Source organism: Tachysurus vachellii, chromosome 25, assembly GCF_030014155.1.
Source record: "Tachysurus vachellii isolate PV-2020 chromosome 25, HZAU_Pvac_v1, whole genome shotgun sequence".
NCBI classification, from domain to species: domain Eukaryota; kingdom Metazoa; phylum Chordata; class Actinopteri; order Siluriformes; family Bagridae; genus Tachysurus; species Tachysurus vachellii.
The window spans coordinates 16,312,510-16,331,577 of record NC_083484.1 but is presented as its reverse complement, the minus strand read 5'-3'; the positions used below and the strand labels follow the sequence as shown (position 1 = coordinate 16,331,577).

At 41.5% G+C, this 19,068-nt stretch overlaps 3 protein-coding genes across 8 annotated transcripts in view; 1 reads left to right on the top strand and 2 right to left on the bottom strand.

The window, feature by feature from the left end:
* The window catches only part of hpn (hepsin), a 24,870-nt gene extending 19,291 nt beyond the window's left edge, over positions 1–5,579 (bottom strand). The window contains exons 1-2 of one of the 3 annotated variants that reach the window (XM_060861320.1): positions 5,274–5,579; positions 4,645–4,755 (exon numbers count right to left, since the gene is read on the bottom strand). In XM_060861320.1, coding sequence (XP_060717303.1) covers positions 4,645–4,755; positions 5,274–5,289 — 127 coding nt within the window. In that variant the 5' untranslated portion in view covers positions 5,290–5,579. Of the gene's footprint in view, positions 1–4,644; positions 4,756–5,196 lie in introns of all 3 variants that reach the window. The other 2 variants (XM_060861319.1, XM_060861321.1) reach the window with 2 other exon arrangements.
* Positions 1,893–9,708, top strand: LOC132840023 (CD48 antigen). Of its 3 annotated transcripts, XM_060861324.1 has the most exons (7): positions 1,893–2,674; positions 6,578–6,658; positions 6,930–7,059; positions 7,129–7,319; positions 8,195–8,461; positions 9,220–9,313; positions 9,405–9,708. In XM_060861324.1, the coding sequence occupies exons 2-7, from the start codon at positions 6,595–6,597 to the stop codon at positions 9,457–9,459; spliced, it is 801 nt and encodes a 266-aa protein (XP_060717307.1). In that variant the 5' UTR covers positions 1,893–2,674; positions 6,578–6,594; the 3' UTR covers positions 9,460–9,708. The 3 variants fall into 3 exon arrangements, with proteins under 3 accessions (XP_060717307.1, XP_060717306.1, XP_060717305.1); XM_060861323.1 differs by having other exon boundaries at positions 1,893–2,535; positions 6,930–7,319; XM_060861322.1 differs by having other exon boundaries at positions 6,930–7,319.
* A 1,012-nt stretch (positions 9,709–10,720) lies between these two features.
* Positions 10,721–18,513, bottom strand: si:dkey-33i11.1 (B-cell receptor CD22). Of its 2 annotated transcripts, XM_060861318.1 has the most exons (13): positions 18,425–18,513; positions 18,219–18,274; positions 17,758–18,114; positions 16,266–16,523; positions 15,697–15,966; positions 14,867–15,136; positions 14,016–14,285; positions 13,502–13,583; positions 13,226–13,274; positions 13,049–13,138; positions 12,037–12,173; positions 11,875–11,934; positions 10,721–11,844 (listed from the first exon to the last, which is right to left on the bottom strand). In XM_060861318.1, the coding sequence occupies exons 2-13, from the start codon at positions 18,265–18,267 to the stop codon at positions 11,826–11,828; spliced, it is 1,911 nt and encodes a 636-aa protein (XP_060717301.1). In that variant the 5' UTR covers positions 18,268–18,274; positions 18,425–18,513; the 3' UTR covers positions 10,721–11,825. The 2 variants fall into 2 exon arrangements, with proteins under 2 accessions (XP_060717301.1, XP_060717300.1); XM_060861317.1 differs by having other exon boundaries at positions 10,721–11,934.
* Positions 18,514–19,068: the final 555 nt, after the last annotated feature.

Sequence of the window (19,068 nt, the reverse complement as noted above, 5' to 3'; positions counted from 1 at the left end):
AGTAAATAATGATATCAAAGCTACAGTATTTCTGCTCTCTCAGATGCCTCCGAGTGCTCGTTCAGTTTCATTTGTTATCTTCAGCCACTAAAATTCTGTGTGAGGGAAAAAAAACACGTCTCAAACTGACTCGTTTTAGATTAGACTAACAACCAGAACACCGTTTGTCCTATAAGTCCATTTCCTTTCTGCTGGTGGAACAGAAGACCAGTGTATCGAAAAAATCCGTCCTCACACTGCACCTCGCTCCGTCAGATCTACAGCGCTGCTCGACTGGTCCCACCGTCTCTCAGGGTAAGAGGGAGGTATGCAGAAAGACTCTTCTCTGTTCTGCACCGAGGTGGTGGAATGAACTTGACCTACGTAGATGTCCGAACATCTGGGTCACTGACTGTCTTCAAACGATGACGAGTGAAGACCTTCATCTTCCTGAAACTCTTAAACTAGCACTTGTTATGTGTGTGTTTAATAAAAATAAATAAATAAATAAAAACCCGACCAGTTTTACGTGGGGGCACGGTGGCTTAGTGGTTAGCACGTTCGCCTCACAACTCCAGGGTTGGGGGTTCGATTCCCACCTCCACCTTGTGTGTGTGGAGTTTGCATGTTCTCCCCGTGCCTCGGGGGTTTCCTCCGGGTACTCCGGTTTCCTCCCCCGGTCCAAAGACATGCATGGTAGGTTGATTGGCATCTCTGGAAAATTGTCCCTAGTGTGTGATTGTGTGAGTGAATGAGAGTGTGTGTGTGCCCTGTGATGGGTTGGCACTCCGTCCAGGGTGTATCCGACTCGGATTAAACCGTTACAATATGTTGAATGTGAACGAGATGTTTTCACAGTTATCAGAGCAGGACCTTGGAGATGCAACAGAGTGAAAACCAACTCTTTTCCAACAATTGTCGTAGCCTGGGGTTATTTCAGGTCATAACAGCACATTTTACCCAGACCTACGAACGTGACTCATGTTGCATGATTTCCAGGTCATTGTGTCATACAGAGTTAGTGAACAAAAATGTTTTGTCAATATTATTTATAGTGATTTTTTTTTTCCTATCATTTTTTTCTACTTAATGAGTTATATATATTTAATGGTTAAATTTCTGTAAATAAATGCACACTTCACGTTGTTTTGCCGAGATTTAAAAAAGGAAATGAAGCAACATTTCTTGGCCCGTCAGCGCTGCACGGAGTCTGAGGCCCGGTCTGACCCATTTCACCACCAAACAAGCAGCACTTTTGTGTCGCACCTGAAAAAGTCCTGATGTTGTGATCTGGCACTGTGTACGGCTCCCTGTTCCAATTCAGACTTCCACACCTGACTGCTTTCTAAATTAAAGGCAAACTCCAGACTCCAGTAAAATACAGTACAAACTGATTCAGTGCTGAGAAACATTCTGTGTAGAAAGGCTGGAAAAATGTTATGGTACCGAGTCCGTTACGTGTCTGTGAGTCTCTTGGCAACGATCACGTCATAAATGGAGATTTTGTATTTTAACAGACATTTTAAAACAGAATATTTTGAAACGGTGGAAGAAATGAAGGTGTTTTAAAAACAGCAAATGAATGAAAGATGTGATTAAATGAAATGAATCAATAAGATGTTATTGATTCAATGAATTGATTTGAATTGACTTCACTCACTCACTCACTCACTCACTCACTCACTCACTCACTCACTCACTCACTCATTTTCTACCGCTTATCCGAACTACCTCGGGTCACGGGGAGCCTGTGCCTATCTCAGGCGTCATCGGGCATCAAGGCAGGATACACCCTGGACGGAGTGCCAACCCATCACAGGGCTTGAATCGACTTGATTCAAACAAAAAAGAATCATTTACTGTATATTTTTTCCTGTCATTGATATTCTTACATTTAATTGGAGATTTCAGTCTTGCACTTTACGTTTCTGTCAAGTTTTGTTCATATATATTTAATTAAGAAATTGTATAAAACATGTCATTGTTTAAATGAATGGAATAGAATCGCAGTGTTACCTCCAAATGAATCAGATGACATCAAACTAAACGGAATCAACAGGAATCAATTTGTGGCACCTGAAATCAAAGCGAATGAAATAGAATCTCGGTGTTTCACGCTGAATTGAATCAAAATCGAATCAGACGTCTGTTCTGTTTGGTTCAACGTACACGTGACTCATGCCTGAGTGCTCAGTGAGTCATAGTTGTGAGTCAAAAGCTTTGCCTGAGCTCCTTTTCCAGTAAAAAGCCTTCATGTTATTATGTGGAGGAATTCACAATACTCCAGGAGACACGTAACATTACTGAAATGTAGCATGCGTTATGATCACAAAGCCCCACAGTAACCCTCAGTCATCCCTCTCACATGATGTCACACGCAGGAGGTTATTAAGGCTACGTTGTGTGTGCTGATGTACGCTGTTCTGTACTCAGCAGATTAGAGATGATGATTATGGACACACCTTTATGGTCAGGTTACAGTTACAGGGCAGAGCTAAAAAAATTACATCTGGTAGCATTGTAATGTTTTCTCATTCATCACTGCGTTTTTCCGAGGTGAGTCCGCTCTGATTTAACTAAACTCTCATCGTGCCACAAATAGATGCTGAAGACGCTCTGATTTAAAGACTGTAAGCATTCGACTGACGTCTGGGTGGATTCTGAGTTTGTAGGATATTAACAAGGCTGTTATTGTGTAGGTGTATTTCTGTGTTTCGTTGAAATATTTGTGTATCTGTTACTTTCCATTTACAGCAGCTTTAAATCTCTCTGTCATTAATATTAACAGGCTTACTCTAAAACATTATGGTTTCTATAGTAACAGCTCCATCACAGTGGCACAGTGTGCCATATAAACATGTATAAACAGATTAAAAACATGCAGAATTATTTTTGTGATTTTACAAGTAGGGAAGGAGTCTCCGGTTTCAGCACAGTGTCAGTTTCCAGAACAGAGAGTTCTTATTTCCTTTAACACACTTATTAGGTTCGAACAGAGAAGCTGAAGGTGAAGGAAGGGTGTTTGTAGCTCCTAGAAGGTAAAAGAACTCACTTTGTTGTTCCTATTTGATTTATTACACTGAGGTTTGTTTTAAATAATGGCAGTTAATTAAAGTTTAGAAGTTTGCTTGTCTTTATATAGAGATCTTATTTAAGCGCAAACATTTAACTACTTAAAATCTTTCATTTAAATCAAGATTTTTTTTAACAAGAGATGTTTTTCTCTCATTTTATTGCACCGTCAGTTGAAGATATGGATCACTATTCTGCAAAATTAATGCTGATGAATGTGATAGCTCACACAGACCCGTATGACTTGGCACTCTGTCAGAGGATAAACAACACAACACAGAGGCCAGGGTTGCAAAAGCCAGACACACACACACACACACACACACACACACACACACACACACACTTTGTACATACTTCTGAATGGATATTATATTCCTTATTTCTCACTGATCCTCGGTTTATCGCTGCTCTCTTTACTGTTTAAAAAGTGCTAAAAGTGCTTTCAGTGTACACCGGATTCACACCTACTGCACAATTTGCAACATAATAAACATCGAGGATAAAGCACATGCTATAAGAGTATATAAAGTTTTGTCTTAATACTGAAAAATATAAAAATGGATATATCTGCTCTCACTTCAGGACAGATCTCAGATCAGTAGTACTAGTCGTGAAAGTGCAATTTGAAATCATGGACATATCAGCATGCTAAACAAAGGAAAGGACGCTCTGACAAATTCTTAACAGTTTTGTAATGATTGCAGAATTATTACAATGTGGAAGCAACCGAACTAAAACAAAAAGCTACAAATAAACCTCTGATTTCAGCAAGCAAGTGTAAAGTAAAACATAAAGTCGTTCAGATCGCCATATTCAGGACCTCATTGCCTCTGACATGATCTTAATGTAATGTTTTGAAGTTCAAAAACATCACTTGTTCCTAACCAGAATCTGTTTATACCCTAAAAAAACTCTTTCTTTAAATGTACACATGTAAATACTTACTAATGTAAAACCTAGTTTTGTGAATTCAAATCTTTTTTAAAAAAAAAGTCAAACGAGACCAAGGACGAATTGTATGGCGTATGTGGTCCGACGTTCCATCAGATCTCCTCTCACAGCTTTAGTACTTTCAATTACTTCCCATTTACTGACTGACGTACACAGAGCAGTATGCGTCATCATATATATATATAGACCTCTGATCTCATGTCCACAACAGAATCAAGCTGACTCTGGCTTTATTAAGGTGTTTCCTATAAACAATGGAAATGAGTAATGTTCATCTTAAGCATTATTCTCAGGTGGATCATCATCAGGTGTTATTTCCGTCCTTGGTTGATCATTTAGTGGAAAAAATGCTCAACATATTTTACTCGATTCGTGTGGATAAACAAGCCGATGTTGATCTTTGGCCTTGTTGCCTTGTTACAGTACTAATAACGAGCTATTACACCAAGTTAGAACAAAACATGTCTAATCCACTTCAGTCTAACCTCATTAATGTTTAACAGAAGTATCGTCCCATGTCTGCTGGGAAAATAAGAGAGAAAAGGCCCAAACCCTGTGTGTGTGTGTGTGTGTGTGTGTGTGTGTGTGTGTGTGTGTGTGTGTGTGTGTGTGTGTGTGTGTGTGTGTTCTGGAACTCACCGATCTTTTTCTCTGTCATCTCCCTTCGCAAAGAAAAAACGGAGAAAAATGAAAGGAAACCACGACGCTGCGGGTCGCCCCCCAAAATCTCCCCTGTGTAACTCAGTTCACCTGCAAATAAGTTGTTTATCATTTCATTTCCCTTCATCACATATTTATTCATCACATGAATCAATCTCCAGCAGCTAAAAACGGGTTAAGCAAGTTAAATAAACCAAAGGGCAAACCGAGTTACAGATTAAAGTGAACGGGCCAAAGATTTGCGACATTTATTAGGATTTAGATGGAAATGTTATTAAACTACTGAAAGATTTAAATCCATCACATTTTAATTTTAGAGCAGTGTTTTGTTTATGTTATTAGCTTAGCATAACTCATAGCAATGTTCTCCAAAGTGCCAGGACCCAAACGTTCCCAACAGAAAAGAGCGCATCGTTTAGCGCCGTTCTGAGGATGAGCCGCTAAAATGTGCGGCTTTTCTATTTCTTTTCTATTCCCCCTTTCTTTTCCTTTTGTTATCACCTGGGGATGTTCGGGATTAATAGCTCTCACCTTTTTCAGCAGCAGGTGTCTTTCTGTTTGAAGTCCTGAAGAAATAAGCAAAGAAACTAAAGTGAGATTTTTCTCACCGCGTCCAGTTGACATTTAGCGCGTCCCCAGAGTCACACCGCTTTTAGATTTTGGGTAAAAAGGAGCTTTTTTGCTTGGACAACAGGTACAGAAAGCTGTTCCTCTCGCACTCCCTTCTCTCTCTCTCTCTCTCTCTCTCTCCCTCTCTCTCTCCCTCTGTCTCTCTCCTTCCGGTCAGTGGAAGCCGTCCCCGGGGGCCAGGTGTGCTATAAAGGGGGGCTCAGGTGCTCTCGTCTCAAACCACACGCTATTGTACTAAACAGTGCGTAAAAACAGAGCAGTATAACACTTGTAAACGCGCACTATCTAAGTACAGTAGAACAATTTATGACGTAACACATCCAGGACAGGGGGTCTGTAATGGCCACGCCCCAGACCACATACCTTTTTGCGCACGACACACTATCATCATGTTTAAATCGTATATCTTTTAGAAAAATTATAAACGTTTCCACTCTGTTTCCACGCTGTTATTGGTTATTTACCTTTTACAGCACATCCTGTAGTGTTTAATTCAACTTATTACACAGCAGCTGGAAAATTACAGATGTTCTTTTGTTTGTTTGTTTTTATTATTTTTTTAAATTACACATTCATTTTATCTATTTAATGTTGAAGAACATCAAGTTAGGGGGTCACGGTGGCTTAGTGGTTAGCACGTTTGCCTCACACCTCCAGGGTTGGGGGTTCGATTCCGCCTCCGCCTTGTGTGTGTGGAGTTTGCATGTTCTCCCCGTGCCTCGGGGGTTTCCTCCGGGTACTCCGGTTTCCTCCCCCGGTCCAAAGACATGCATGGTAGGTTGATTGGCATGTCTGGAAAATTGTCCGTAGTGTGTGATTGTGTGAGTGAATGAGAGTGTGTGTGTGTGCCCTGTGATGGGTTGGCACTCCGTCCAGGGTGTATCCTGCCTTGATGCCCGATGACGCCTGAGATAGGCACAGGCTCCCCGTGACCCGAGGTAGTTCGGATAAGCGGTAGAAGATGAATGAATGAAGTTAGTCTAACAAGTTAGTTTGTGTTCTGACTAACAGTCCATCAACATCACCATCACCAGCATCTCTCAGCCACTCATGTGGTACAGTTTAGTTTTAGTTTATGGAACATACCATAATAATAAAGACTGTAACCAGGGAAACATGTACAGTCACAGAAGCTAGCGGAAAGATAATGTTGGTTTCCTCGAACGACCGTGACAAAACACACGCAGACACACACACACACACACACACACACACGCACGTGTAAAAAAGGAAGTAAAATGGTACAACTACAAGATCTAGAACTTGTTCCACTTCTCTTCAGATTTCTGCAGGAACAAGATGGGTAAGAAGCACGAGTGTTATTTTCAGAACAGATGGCTGTGGACATCTCTGATAGTTTCAGGTGAGTTTCAAGTGTCAGTTTTTTAACTGATCCGATTGTTGATTATTTCAATTTCATGATTATAAATGTAGAAAAAAACAATCACTCCGATTAGTCATTATCTAGGGTTAGAACAACCCGATGTGTAAAAAGTAACCCCAGGGCATTATCTGGGTTGTTTTTAACTAGTTTAGTTTAATATATATATACATGGAGTGACTAAAGCTGACTATGTATAGTCACTATGATGTATATGCTCTGGAGCATTAACATTTTTTTCCTGCTCCTGTAGCATTAATGCCTGGAGTGGTTCTGGCCGGTGACTGGGTGGTCCATGTTCCCGTTAACCCCATCCTGGCCCCTCAGGGTTCCTCAGTGATGCTCCCCTGCACTTACGACTTCCCTGACGAGTCCGGCTCCAGGCAAGTTCAGTCTGAGATGTGGTGTCTGAACGAGATTCAGTGCATCACACCAGCCTATGTGTACCACAGCGGCAGCATCTTCCCCGAACCTGCGTACCGGGGCCGGGTCAAGTACCTGGGATCGCTTGGCTCCAAGAACTGTTCTCTCAGGATAAGCAACCTGATGATGAGTGACAGCGGTGTTTACGTGTTCCGCTTCATAACTAACCACCCTGTGAGCAAACTGCCGAGGCAGAGGGGCGTCACGCTGCAAGTGACAGGTCAGGAAACTTCACGCAATTAAGATGTGATTTTTAAAATTTGTATTTATTTAATATTCAATTTACTTTGGGAATTTGTTAGACATTTTCAGCCATTTGCCTTTGTCACAAAGTCACAAAGTGATAAAAAACAGATTATATTTTCTAACACATTTTATAGGTAGTTCTATATTTTATATTTACAGAATTTTACACATTTAAAATGTTTTTGATAAAAAGTGCTTGGGCCCCGTAATCGCTGCTATTTTATATTACATCACTATTTTAATTTTTATTTGTTTGCACTTCTTTAAGATTTCATTTATTATCCTTTATTATTATAGCAATCATTTTGTACAATGTTGTAAGCATGACATTGTGACTCAGCATCACTCCTAACCCTAACCCCAACACCTTACACAACTTTTGTTGTATCTTGTACATGTTGATGTTTCACTGGACTCTGGTTTGGCGCCTGTTCTTGTACTGAATAAAACATCATACACTGATTCTGATATATCTGCAGATTGGATTGCACAAAATCGGACCTACTTTTTAAAATATTTTTATGACCTACGCCACACGTTTATTTTGGTTGCTCCTTTGCTGAGACTCGACAAGTTCCTTCTGCCTGTCACAATGCATCATTGCTCAATAACGTTGAAGCTTAAAGGCCAGACACTTCCTTAAAGAACCTTTACTAATCTAAACGTGGAAGTGAATGCAGCTGACGTGTTAGAATACACTCTAAAAAAAACTATCATTTTGTTCTTAGAGGTTCTGAGTGTAAACACATAGATCTTCATGGAACCCTGTCTGATAGTTCTGTTCTGCACAACAGATCTGCACAGAAAGTTCTGCACAGAAACGCGAATAAATGTTTTTTTTTTTATCAGATCCCCCGGTGAACACGTCAGTGAAGGTCAGCAATTCAGGCCAGATAGCCCAGGGAACATCAGTCACCCTGTCCTGCTCCAGCTTCACAGCCTCACAGCTGATCACCTTCACATGGTTCCAGATGAACGGAACCACCACTTTAAGAGGAAGAGGAAGGAAGCTGACTATAGAGCATCTCACTTCTAAAGACAGCGGAATGTACACATGCATGGCCCAGAACATCTGGGGCTCACAGAATGCTACAATTATACTCACCATCCATAAAGGTAAATATCCAACAATTTCATCCAACTTCATACAATCTTGAAGATTTAAAAATAATTTTCTTTAAGAAATAATGCCCTCTATGTCAGGCTTATATATATATATATATATATATATATATATATATATATATATATATATATATATATATATATATATCAATGGTAAGTGACCTTCATGATATCCTCTCATACACTCACTCACTCATTTTCTACCGCTTGTCTGAACTACCTCGGGTCACGGGGAGCCTGTGCCTATCTCAGGAGTCATCGGGCATCAAGGCAGGATACACCCTGGACGGAGTGCCAACCCATCGCAGGGCACACACACACTCTCATTCACTCACGCAATCACACACTATAGACAATTTACCAGAGATGCCAATCAACCTACCATGCGTGTCTTTGGACCGGGGAGGAAACCGGAGTACCCGGAGGAAACCCCCGAGGCACGGGGAGAACATGCAAACTCCACACACACAAGGTGGAGGTGGGAATCGAACCCCCAACCCTGGATGTGTGAGGTGAACGTGCTAACCACTAAGCCACCGTGACCCCCTCCTCTCATACAACAATTTTTTATTTATTACAGAATGGCATGTAATATTTATCCATTTCTGCCAGCCCATATACGGTAGGAACAAATCCAGACAAGATGAAGATACGATCTGAATCTGAATATTTCTTACATTGTATATTGAAGTACTGTGTGTGTGTGTGTGTGTGTGTGTGTGTGTGTGTGTGTGTGTGTGTGTGTTTAGAAGAAGGAAGTAGCTCTACCTCCACTGCTGCTGTTGTGATTTCGGTCATCCTTGTGCTCACATTAGTAGCCAGCATTGTTGTTTGCACTAAAAGGTGAACAGATTTTTTTTGACACGTACTTTACAGCCTCACAAACATCACAGATATCAACATATTAACTCTAAAACGTTTACTTTTCTTTCAGACGCGCTGCTTCAAAATCATTTCAGACGATGCTTAACGATGATGGCAACCTCTGATTACAGTGAAACTTCAGGAGGAGTGTGTTCTGTGTTCATCTTCTGTGTTCATATTTATTGACTTTACTCTATAGATATACAGTTATATATTACAGACTACAGTTATATGTCATGTTATTCTCTGAGATTCAGTTGGGTATGGAGTCCTGGCTGGATGGTGTAAAAATGGCATGATGTAGTAATGACCCAATGTTGTGAAATATATATATATATATAAAATATATAACAATACAGATTTTAAAAATTCTAGAGACTCCAACAAGCTCTGAGGTGATTCCAAGTTCAAATAATCTTTTAAAACTTTTCTCACACTGTGTGTCTAATGCATATTAGATCATAAAAAAGCATTTAACACTAAACACACTAAACACATGCAGTATATCACTGTAATTAATCATGACTTGTGTGTAGGAAGGATACAAACTGGAAGGTCAGAGCCAGTTAACTGCAAAGAACTACTGTACACTACCCATCAGCCCCTGCACACCACAGGACAGTACACTTTAATGTGTGTGTGTATGTGTTTGTGTGTATATGTGTGCTTGTGTGTTCTTGTATATTTGTGTGTGTGTGTGTGTGTGTTCTTGTATATGTTTGTGTGTGTATGTGTGTGTTCTTGTATATGTTTGTGTGTGTGTGTGTTCCTGTATATGTTTGTGTGTGTATGTATGTGTGTGTATGTGTGTGCTTGTATATGTTTGTGTGTGTATGTGTGTGTGCTTGTATATGTTTGTGTATGTGTTTGTGTGTGCTTGTGTGTTATTGCGTGTTCTTGTACTGTATATATTTGTGTGTGTGTATGTGTGTGTGCTTGTATATGCTTGTGTGTGTGTTTGTGCGTGTGTGTATGAATATCTTGCTTCACAATCCTAGTTCTGTATAGTTTTTGATTTTCATGGTTGTTGTTTCTGTGCTGTTCACCCAAACACCCAAACACACACACACACACACACACACACACACACACACCCACACACACACACACAAAAGATGATTAGTTTCACTAACTGCCATTCTAAAGTATTATATTATTATACCACAGTGACGTGTCACTAATTACGTTCTCGTGATAAAAAAGTGACACTTTATAAAAATCTGTTTATTTTTTAATTAATAGTGGAACACGTTCTCACTGACAAAACAGCAGCTATAAACAATCCTTCTCTTCAGATTCTCTCTTTGTTTCTGTGTCTTGGAGTTCATTCATTCATTCATTCATCTTCTACCGCTTCTCCGAACTACCTCGGGTCACGGGGAGCCTGTGCCTATCTCAGGCGTCATCGGGCATCAAGGCAGGATACACCCTGGACGGAGTGCCAACCCATCGCAGGGCACACACACACACACACACTCATTCACTCACACAATCACACACTACGGACAATTTTCCAGAGATGCCAATCAACCTACCATGCATGTCTTTGGACCGGGGGAGGAAACCGGAGTACCCGGAGGAAACCCCAGAGGCTCGGGGAGAACATGCAAACTCCACACACACAAGGTGGAGGCGGGAATCGAACCCCCAACCCTGGAGGTGTGAGGAGAACGTGCTAACCACTAAGCCACCGTGACCCCCGTGTCTTGGAGTTATGAAGACAAAAAAAAAACAGTAAACGTGACGTTCCTCTGTCCTGAAGATGTTAACTTCATGTTAATTACAGCTCAAACCACTGACACTGAACACATCAAGCATCAACATTAAATAAACACAAAAACATTTTCGGTATCAACAATTATACGAATTTCAGCTATTTATTAGTCTTTAATGTTCACGTGGACTTCCTGCTGTATATGAATGAGCTGTTGCTATGGAAACAAGCATGCTGTTATGAAAAACGAATCACCTTTTGACCAAACAGAGTGCACGTGTGATGATTAAACGGCGTCTTTTGGATTAAAATTTGGGAACTTCGCTAAACATCTTTTAGTCATTAATACAAGAAGCTCAATATGGATCAGCTTATTTTATTTCACTCGCTGTTTTTAAAATAATAAAATCAGATTAACACTGAAAATGAATTCAGAATTTACTGTAGGTAAGATTTATGAAATCAACCTGTAACACTGACCATAGCGTCTTTACTCTAGAATCTGAATCTAAACCAGGGATTTGACTCATACCATGAAAACGTTTTGGCAGTACAGCAGACAGACTGACCTCAGATCAGTGACTAGTTAAATTTGCATCATGTCATGCTACAGTAAGTGTGAACATTACCCAGCTACACCGTACACTATATTTCTGACTCGTTCCATTAGCATGACAGGATACACGGCATATCTATATTCTGTATTTATCTGTAATTATCTCCTTTCGAACAGTGAAACAATAGTTAGTTAGTGGAGGCAACTGGACTTATTTCGTTTCAGCAGTTTGGCTGTTTGGTTAAAACGGAACAAACAACACCGGGTTTGTCTTTAGACTCCTTCGAAGCGCCGTCTTGTGGAAGGCTCGTGACGTGCACTTGGTCCCGGCTGTAAAAGAAAACGAAATAAAACAACGTAAGGCAAAACTAATCTACCGTTTCACTTGGGATTAGTCATCAGTGTTTTTATTACTTTATGATAAAATCTGACCTCGATGTACGAGAGAAATGCACAGTGACATATTTGACATTCCCTCCGTCTTTCTTATCCGTCTCGGTTTTCTCCGCGGCTTCCTTAAGAGGCACAATGGAAGGATGAACGTTGTCATGAATGTCCTCTGGTTCCTCCTACCACAAACATCACGTCTTTGTTTGAGCTTAGACTCGTAATCATAGTCAGTTTGTAGATTTTTTGTTCACAAAAATGTGTGTTAATTACACTACTACAGAATACGATGATGTTCATAAGGCTACATCGCAGCCTACCTCCTTTTTGTCAGCTGACTTTTATTTAATGTCACACACTTAACAATTGTTTGTTTCTTGACATTTAAAAAATTGTATGCCTATTAAAAAAATACTTCTTATAACTTGCACAGTCATGTAAGTTTATATTTCTGGTCATGAATGTCTTATGTAGCCTTATATACTGTACACTGAGGTGATACTGTACTGTATGTATAAGCTTTCATTCATAGTCAGTTCCATTATGTACGCTTGCTCTTTTGTTAGCTTTACTCATATCTGTGATCTGTTTCTGATCATTGGCTTTAAAAAAAAAGGGAATTATTCTATAAACGACCCAGTTAGCGCACCACAACACACACCACCTGTTAGCTTTCATTCAAGATTAGCTCTGTTAATTTGCTAGCTGGAAAGCAGATACTATGCTAAGCTGCTTTACTTTTATTTATTGTTATAGTACATAAAATACTTTATATTTGTTGTTGGGTTTATTATAAAATATATGTATATTTTCTCTAAGAATATTAAAAATGAAAGCTAGGATGGTGCAAATTAGCATTAGCTTTCCAGCTAGTCTTATATAACAGCTGCTTGTCTAACTTTCATTCAGTCCTACAGTACATACGTCGTCATTCACCACTTCGTATGAATGTGGTTGATTTTCCATCAAGGAAAAGTGAAAAAGTAGGCTGTTAAACATGGTTATTAGTAACAACAACAACAACAACAACAACAACAACAACAACTAGCTAACTCACTGGAATGTCTGCCATCTTTGAGCTCTGGGGCTGAAAGGGTGGTTGAGGACATTCATAAAAAAGTGTGTCCACTTCCATGGGAGATCCGAGCTAAAGTGAACGTGCCAAATTTAGTTAGTGTGACACACTAAAAGAATCTCAGATCATTTAAAATGTTAAATGATATCATGTAAAAACCTGCTTGTCTATTTCCAGTGCTTCACTGTCCACTCTGTGCATATTCTTACTGCAAAAGAAATATTATAGATTAATATCATAATAATAATAATCTTCATTATATTACCCAGATAATAGATTTATTATCTTAGAATTATTTAAAAAGACAAAAAAGCAAATAAAAAAAATAACGTTTGAATTTAATTGTAATGTAAAAATAAATAATACATGAAGCTAAAATAGTAATCAGGAGTTAGTAAAGGAGTTGGAATTGTAGCTAAAATATCTCATCATGACCTGATCATGACGGCGACAGTCAGAGTGATGAGTGCTACAGAAACACCGACCGCAGATGCCAGAGCGATGGCCTTCAGCCGACCTGTCGATCAAACACGAATCATTTAGTTTCATTAAATCTCCACTCCATTTAATGCAGGAGTTGATTCTCTCATGCAGGTCTCACTGTGACACAAAGAACTGTCACAAGATGATTCACTGAAGCCATTTTCTTTCACACCTTCTTCTTTCACTCCTTCTTTTTTTCCATCCATGCACGCTTACGCTTTACGCTCACTAACACAGACAGCAGGACTTGAACCCACATGACTGAATTGGGAAGCTCTGGGTTCTGCTTTGAGCTAAACAGAAGCAGACGTGGCATCACACACATCTGACTGGAAAGGGAAGAGAAATCCAGTCACATGACATCTCGAACCCAGAAGTTGAAGGGTTCATGGAGACATGTTAGGGTTCATTTTAGGTTAAAATGATCTTTGTGTAAAGCCAGATCAATGATGTGAAGCACACATACCTCGCACCCTGATTGTGAGGACCGGAGAGCTGTGCACACCGATGCGGTTGCGAGCCACGCAGTAGTATTGGCCGCTGGCTCCGGTGCTGACCTCAGCAATGGTGTAGCTTTGGCCCGATCGGGTTTCCCAGGCATCAGCGCCATTGATCCGGTGCCAGGTGTAGTTCTCCACCGCCGGGTTCGCCTGACTGCTGCAGGTCAGGGTCAAGGAACCGCCTGCTTCGATCACGCTGGACGGACGAGCCAAAACCGAGGTGTTCTTCGGGGCATCTGAAAGACAGAAAACAAAACACAAGAGGACACAATGCAAGGTGTAAGAAAGAAGCTGAGAGAGAAGTGAGGGTTGGCAGGAGCGAGAGATTGATTGATTGATTGGTTTTTCAAGGACTAATAAAGACAGCAGTGTGATGATCTTTATTTCATTCAGAAACCTGATCCTGATTAGATGAGCACGACTTTCCTACATCAAGTCTCAGCTACATTATAGTTTCTATATCTCAACGAATCAATCTCTCAAAGATCACCAACACTGGTATGACATCCATGATGGGATAAAAGCTGCTGATTCTGCTGTTTTTTTTTGTTTTTTTTTAACTATTTCAAACAGTCATAAAGAAAAACATAAAACCAGGATTCAGATTTTTGCTGTGTAAAGAATTTTGTTTGTTTCTTCACATCAGACATCTTTAGACATTTTGCCAGCCCTGAAATGAGCTCCTCCGCAAGCTTGATCAGCTTCTCAGCTAATTATTAGGAATATGGAGCATGTCACTGCAGTTCACCTCACAGCCAGCTGGTGGCTCCACGCTTTCTGTGCACTTGACTTAGCGTTTGACAAAGTGTGCACTTACACAGCACCGACAGGGTGACCAGCGGAGACGTCCCCATTCCCAAAACGTTCCAGACTGTGCAGTAGTACTGCCCGCCATGGTGCGAGTGCACGCTGGTGAAGCTGAGGTTCTGGGAGGAACCTTTGGCCCAGGGTTGACCTCCGATGACCTTGTACCAGGCGTATCTCTTCACTGGTGGGTTAGCGTTGCTGATGCATGTCAGGTTGATCGCGTGGCCTTCCATCACATCTCCTTTGGAGCTAATTAAGATCTTGGTGTTCTTGGGAGAATCTGCAACCGTAACAAGGTGGAGCAGTAAATGAAGACTTGGTTTCAGTAACTCAGTCTCTTACAACATGTTTCCTGGACAAAGTTGTAAATTTGTACATTTAAACTTTAACCTTGTGGTCTTGATGTAGTGAACTGTGAGAATGGGACATGATGTTCTGCCAAAAATAGAACTATTACACAAGAACAAGTGACCTAATATCATCTTTCTGTGGTACAGGCACTGACTCAGAGGCGAGACAGACAGTCGAACAGAAAGCTAATAGGTGTCAAAGTTTAAACATCTGAGGCGTGAATCTTTTTTTTTCTAGCATCCTTAAAGGTTCTTCAGCTTGTTCTTTTCTCAAAGTGAAGTCAGAGAACTAAGTGGCTCTAAGAAACAAACTTTAATGATACATTTTGAAATGATCATTAAAAAATTGTAGTGAGAGGCTCCAAGGATCTCTTTAAAACCTTTAACTATCTCATGAACCTTTTTAAAAACCAAACAAAGTCCAACACATTTGACTGGAAGATCCATAAAGATCTTGCAGAACCCCTGAAGTGTCTGTGTACGCTTTTACAGGTAACGTTGAGCAGGACAGGTCTGGAGCGGTCGTCTCCGATGGAGTTGCGGGCCACACAGAAGTACTCTCCGTGGTCTCTGTAGTCCAGACTCCAGAGCTGGAGTTCAGGTTTGAAGCCGTCGGGAACGCTGTCACTCTCGCCCTCTCGAAACCAGGCGAAGCTCTCTACCGCCGGAGCACCTTCACTGCGGCACGTCAGAGTCACCGAGTCGCCTTCAGTCACCGGACCCTGCGTACTCAACAGTACCGAGGTGTGACGAGGAGCGTCTGTAACAGCAGGACAGGACAATCAGGAACATGGTGATTTTTACAGCCTTCTGCTGCCTACAACTGGAGTTAAACTCTTTCTTTACCTCCAAAAAAAAGAGACAGATCTGAGTCGCTCTTCTACACGGTGCAACTTATTTCTAGGCCAGAAAGTTTTTTGTTCTAATTATTACAATTTTTGTTCTAATTATTACAATTAACATATTTCTGATAGATAGACAGACAGACAGACAGACAGACAGACAGACAGACAGATAGATTATCAGGATGAAGTGTAAGTGTTAAGCTCTTCTCCTCACATCCTACAGCGAGGCTGACGCTGGCAGACTGGACGTTCTGTGGTGGAACTGGTCTACAGTAGTATGTTCCTGCATGCTGACTGTTGAAGCTGTAGATAGGTGACACTCGCTCTACGTAGCCAAGGTTCACTCCATTCTTGTAGAGGGCGAAAGTCTTTCCTGCAGCAGCACAGCCTCGAGCTACGCAGCTCAGAAACACTGTCTCACCTGACGCAAAAATGTTGGAGATCCGTGTAGGATGAACCTGAGTCTGGAGCTCTGTGAGAAAAAAACACAAACACACACACACATAAACACACACAGACACACACACAGACACGCACACACACGCGCGCACACACACACACAAGCGCGCACACACACACAGACACACATATACACACGCACACACACACACACACAGACACACATATACACACGCACACACAAACAAACACACACACACACATAAACACACACACAGACACGCACACACACGCGCGCACACACACACACACAAGCGCGCACACACACACACACAGACACACATATACACACGCACACACACACACACAGACACACATATACACACGCACACACAAACAAACACACACACACACATAAACACAGACACACACACACAGACACACACACAGACACACACACAAACACACACACAGACACACACACACGCACACACAGACACACATATACACACGCACACACACACACACACAAACACACATACGCACATACTGTATACACATGCACACACACACACATAAACACAAACACACACACACACACACATAAACACAGACACACACAGACACACACACACGCACACAGACACACACACGCACACGCGCACACACACAGACACACACACAGACAAACATACACACATATATACACACACACACACAGACACACACACACACAAACACAGACACACACACGCACACACACCTACACACACACGCACACACACACATACACACACACAGACACACACACAGACACAGACAGACTCACAGACACACACACACACACATACACACATAAACACAGACACACACATACACACAGACACACACACACATACACACAGACACACACACAGACACACACACATACACACACACACACACACCACAGACCTGTCACATGCTAATTTCTGAGATTGCTCTGAGAATCGAGCAGCTACACATCACCAGTGTGTTATTATGTTATCGTTCCTACCGATTATGTGAAGTTTTTATGATGTCACTTCCTTATTTAATCCACTTTAATCCATTTTAGTTCCATTTACTGCTGATGAACATCAGTGACACACCTTACAGCTTTACTGACTGTTACAAAGCACTGACACTGGAGACTCCTTCAGTAAGACGTTAGATTACATACAGCTTCACCGCATCCTCAGAGCTACTGTTAGGTCGAATTAATCAACAGATTCTGACCAATCAGAATCCTGACCTCAGATCTGCAGTAAAACACTGAGATGAAGTACCTGTTACTGAAAGATTAATGGAGTCCGGTGAGGTCCATCTCCCTTGTTGGTGGTCCATCTCAAACCTGAAGTGATACTGACCGCTGTCGCTCAGCTTGATGCTCGTGATCTGCAGGCTGCATCTCTTGTGGCCTCCAACGTACTTCACCCTGTCCCTGTATGACGGACTGATGAGGCTGGGGTCCGAGTGGAAGGCGAAATCCCGCTTACCATCAGCTGTGATGTGAAACCACATGACTTGTGTCGCACTGTAGGGCGGTGGATAGTCGTAACGGCATGGCAGGATGACGGTGGTCCCGACCCAGGTGCAGATCTCCGTCCTCGAGAAGCTCACTGTCCATCTGCTGCACCACAATCCTAAAAGCATGAAGGACTCAATCTATAAGATATAAAAATACCTGCACCTGCAAGGACACCTGGGTAACTTTACCCCTTTCACATTAGGTTAAAGGCAGAATTACCTGGTAGAGTGACGGAGATTACGGTCAGCGCTGTCACAATTGTCCACATCTCAGATCTGAAGAAAAAGAAGAAAGACAGCAGAAATGTCTGTTAAGACCTTTCAACCCAGGAATAATACCTGAGATAATTAATCCAACACACACACACACACACACACACACACACACACACACACACACATACACACACACACTCACACACTCACACACTCCAAGGGCCATCAGGAGGCGACGAGTCAATGGAAGATTGTGATGGACGATTATAAATATAGAAGAAGAGCTGCTAAGAAAGGACGTGTGATTAAGGGAAAGGTGAAAGGAGGCTGGCCATTCCTCCATCTCTCTATCCATCTCTCTCTCTCTCTCTCTCTCTCTCTCCGCCTCCCTCTCCTTCTCTCTCTCTCTCTCTCCATCTCTCTCTCTCTCTCTCTCCGCCTCCCTCTCCTTCTCTCTCTCTCTCTCTCTCCGCCTCCCTCTCTTTCTCTCTCTCTCTCCGTCTCTCTCTCTCTCTCTCCCTCCGCCTCTCTCTCTCTCTCTCTCTCTCTCTCTCTCTCTCTCTCAGAGTCTTTAGTGAAACTCGACTCTCCCTCGTGTGCAGAGGGCAGCAGTACCGAGCTGCTGCACCTGCACTGATCAATGATTTTTCACACACACACACACACACACACACACACACACTACCACACATACAAGAGTGACATGATCATATGATTCACGTGAAATTTAGTTACACATTTAGTTGCGATTTTCTCACACAATTTGTTGATTTTCACGTGTGATTTGTGTGATTTTTTTATTCCCACGTGAATTTCTTCATGATTCATTTATTAAGTGATTTATTACTATTATT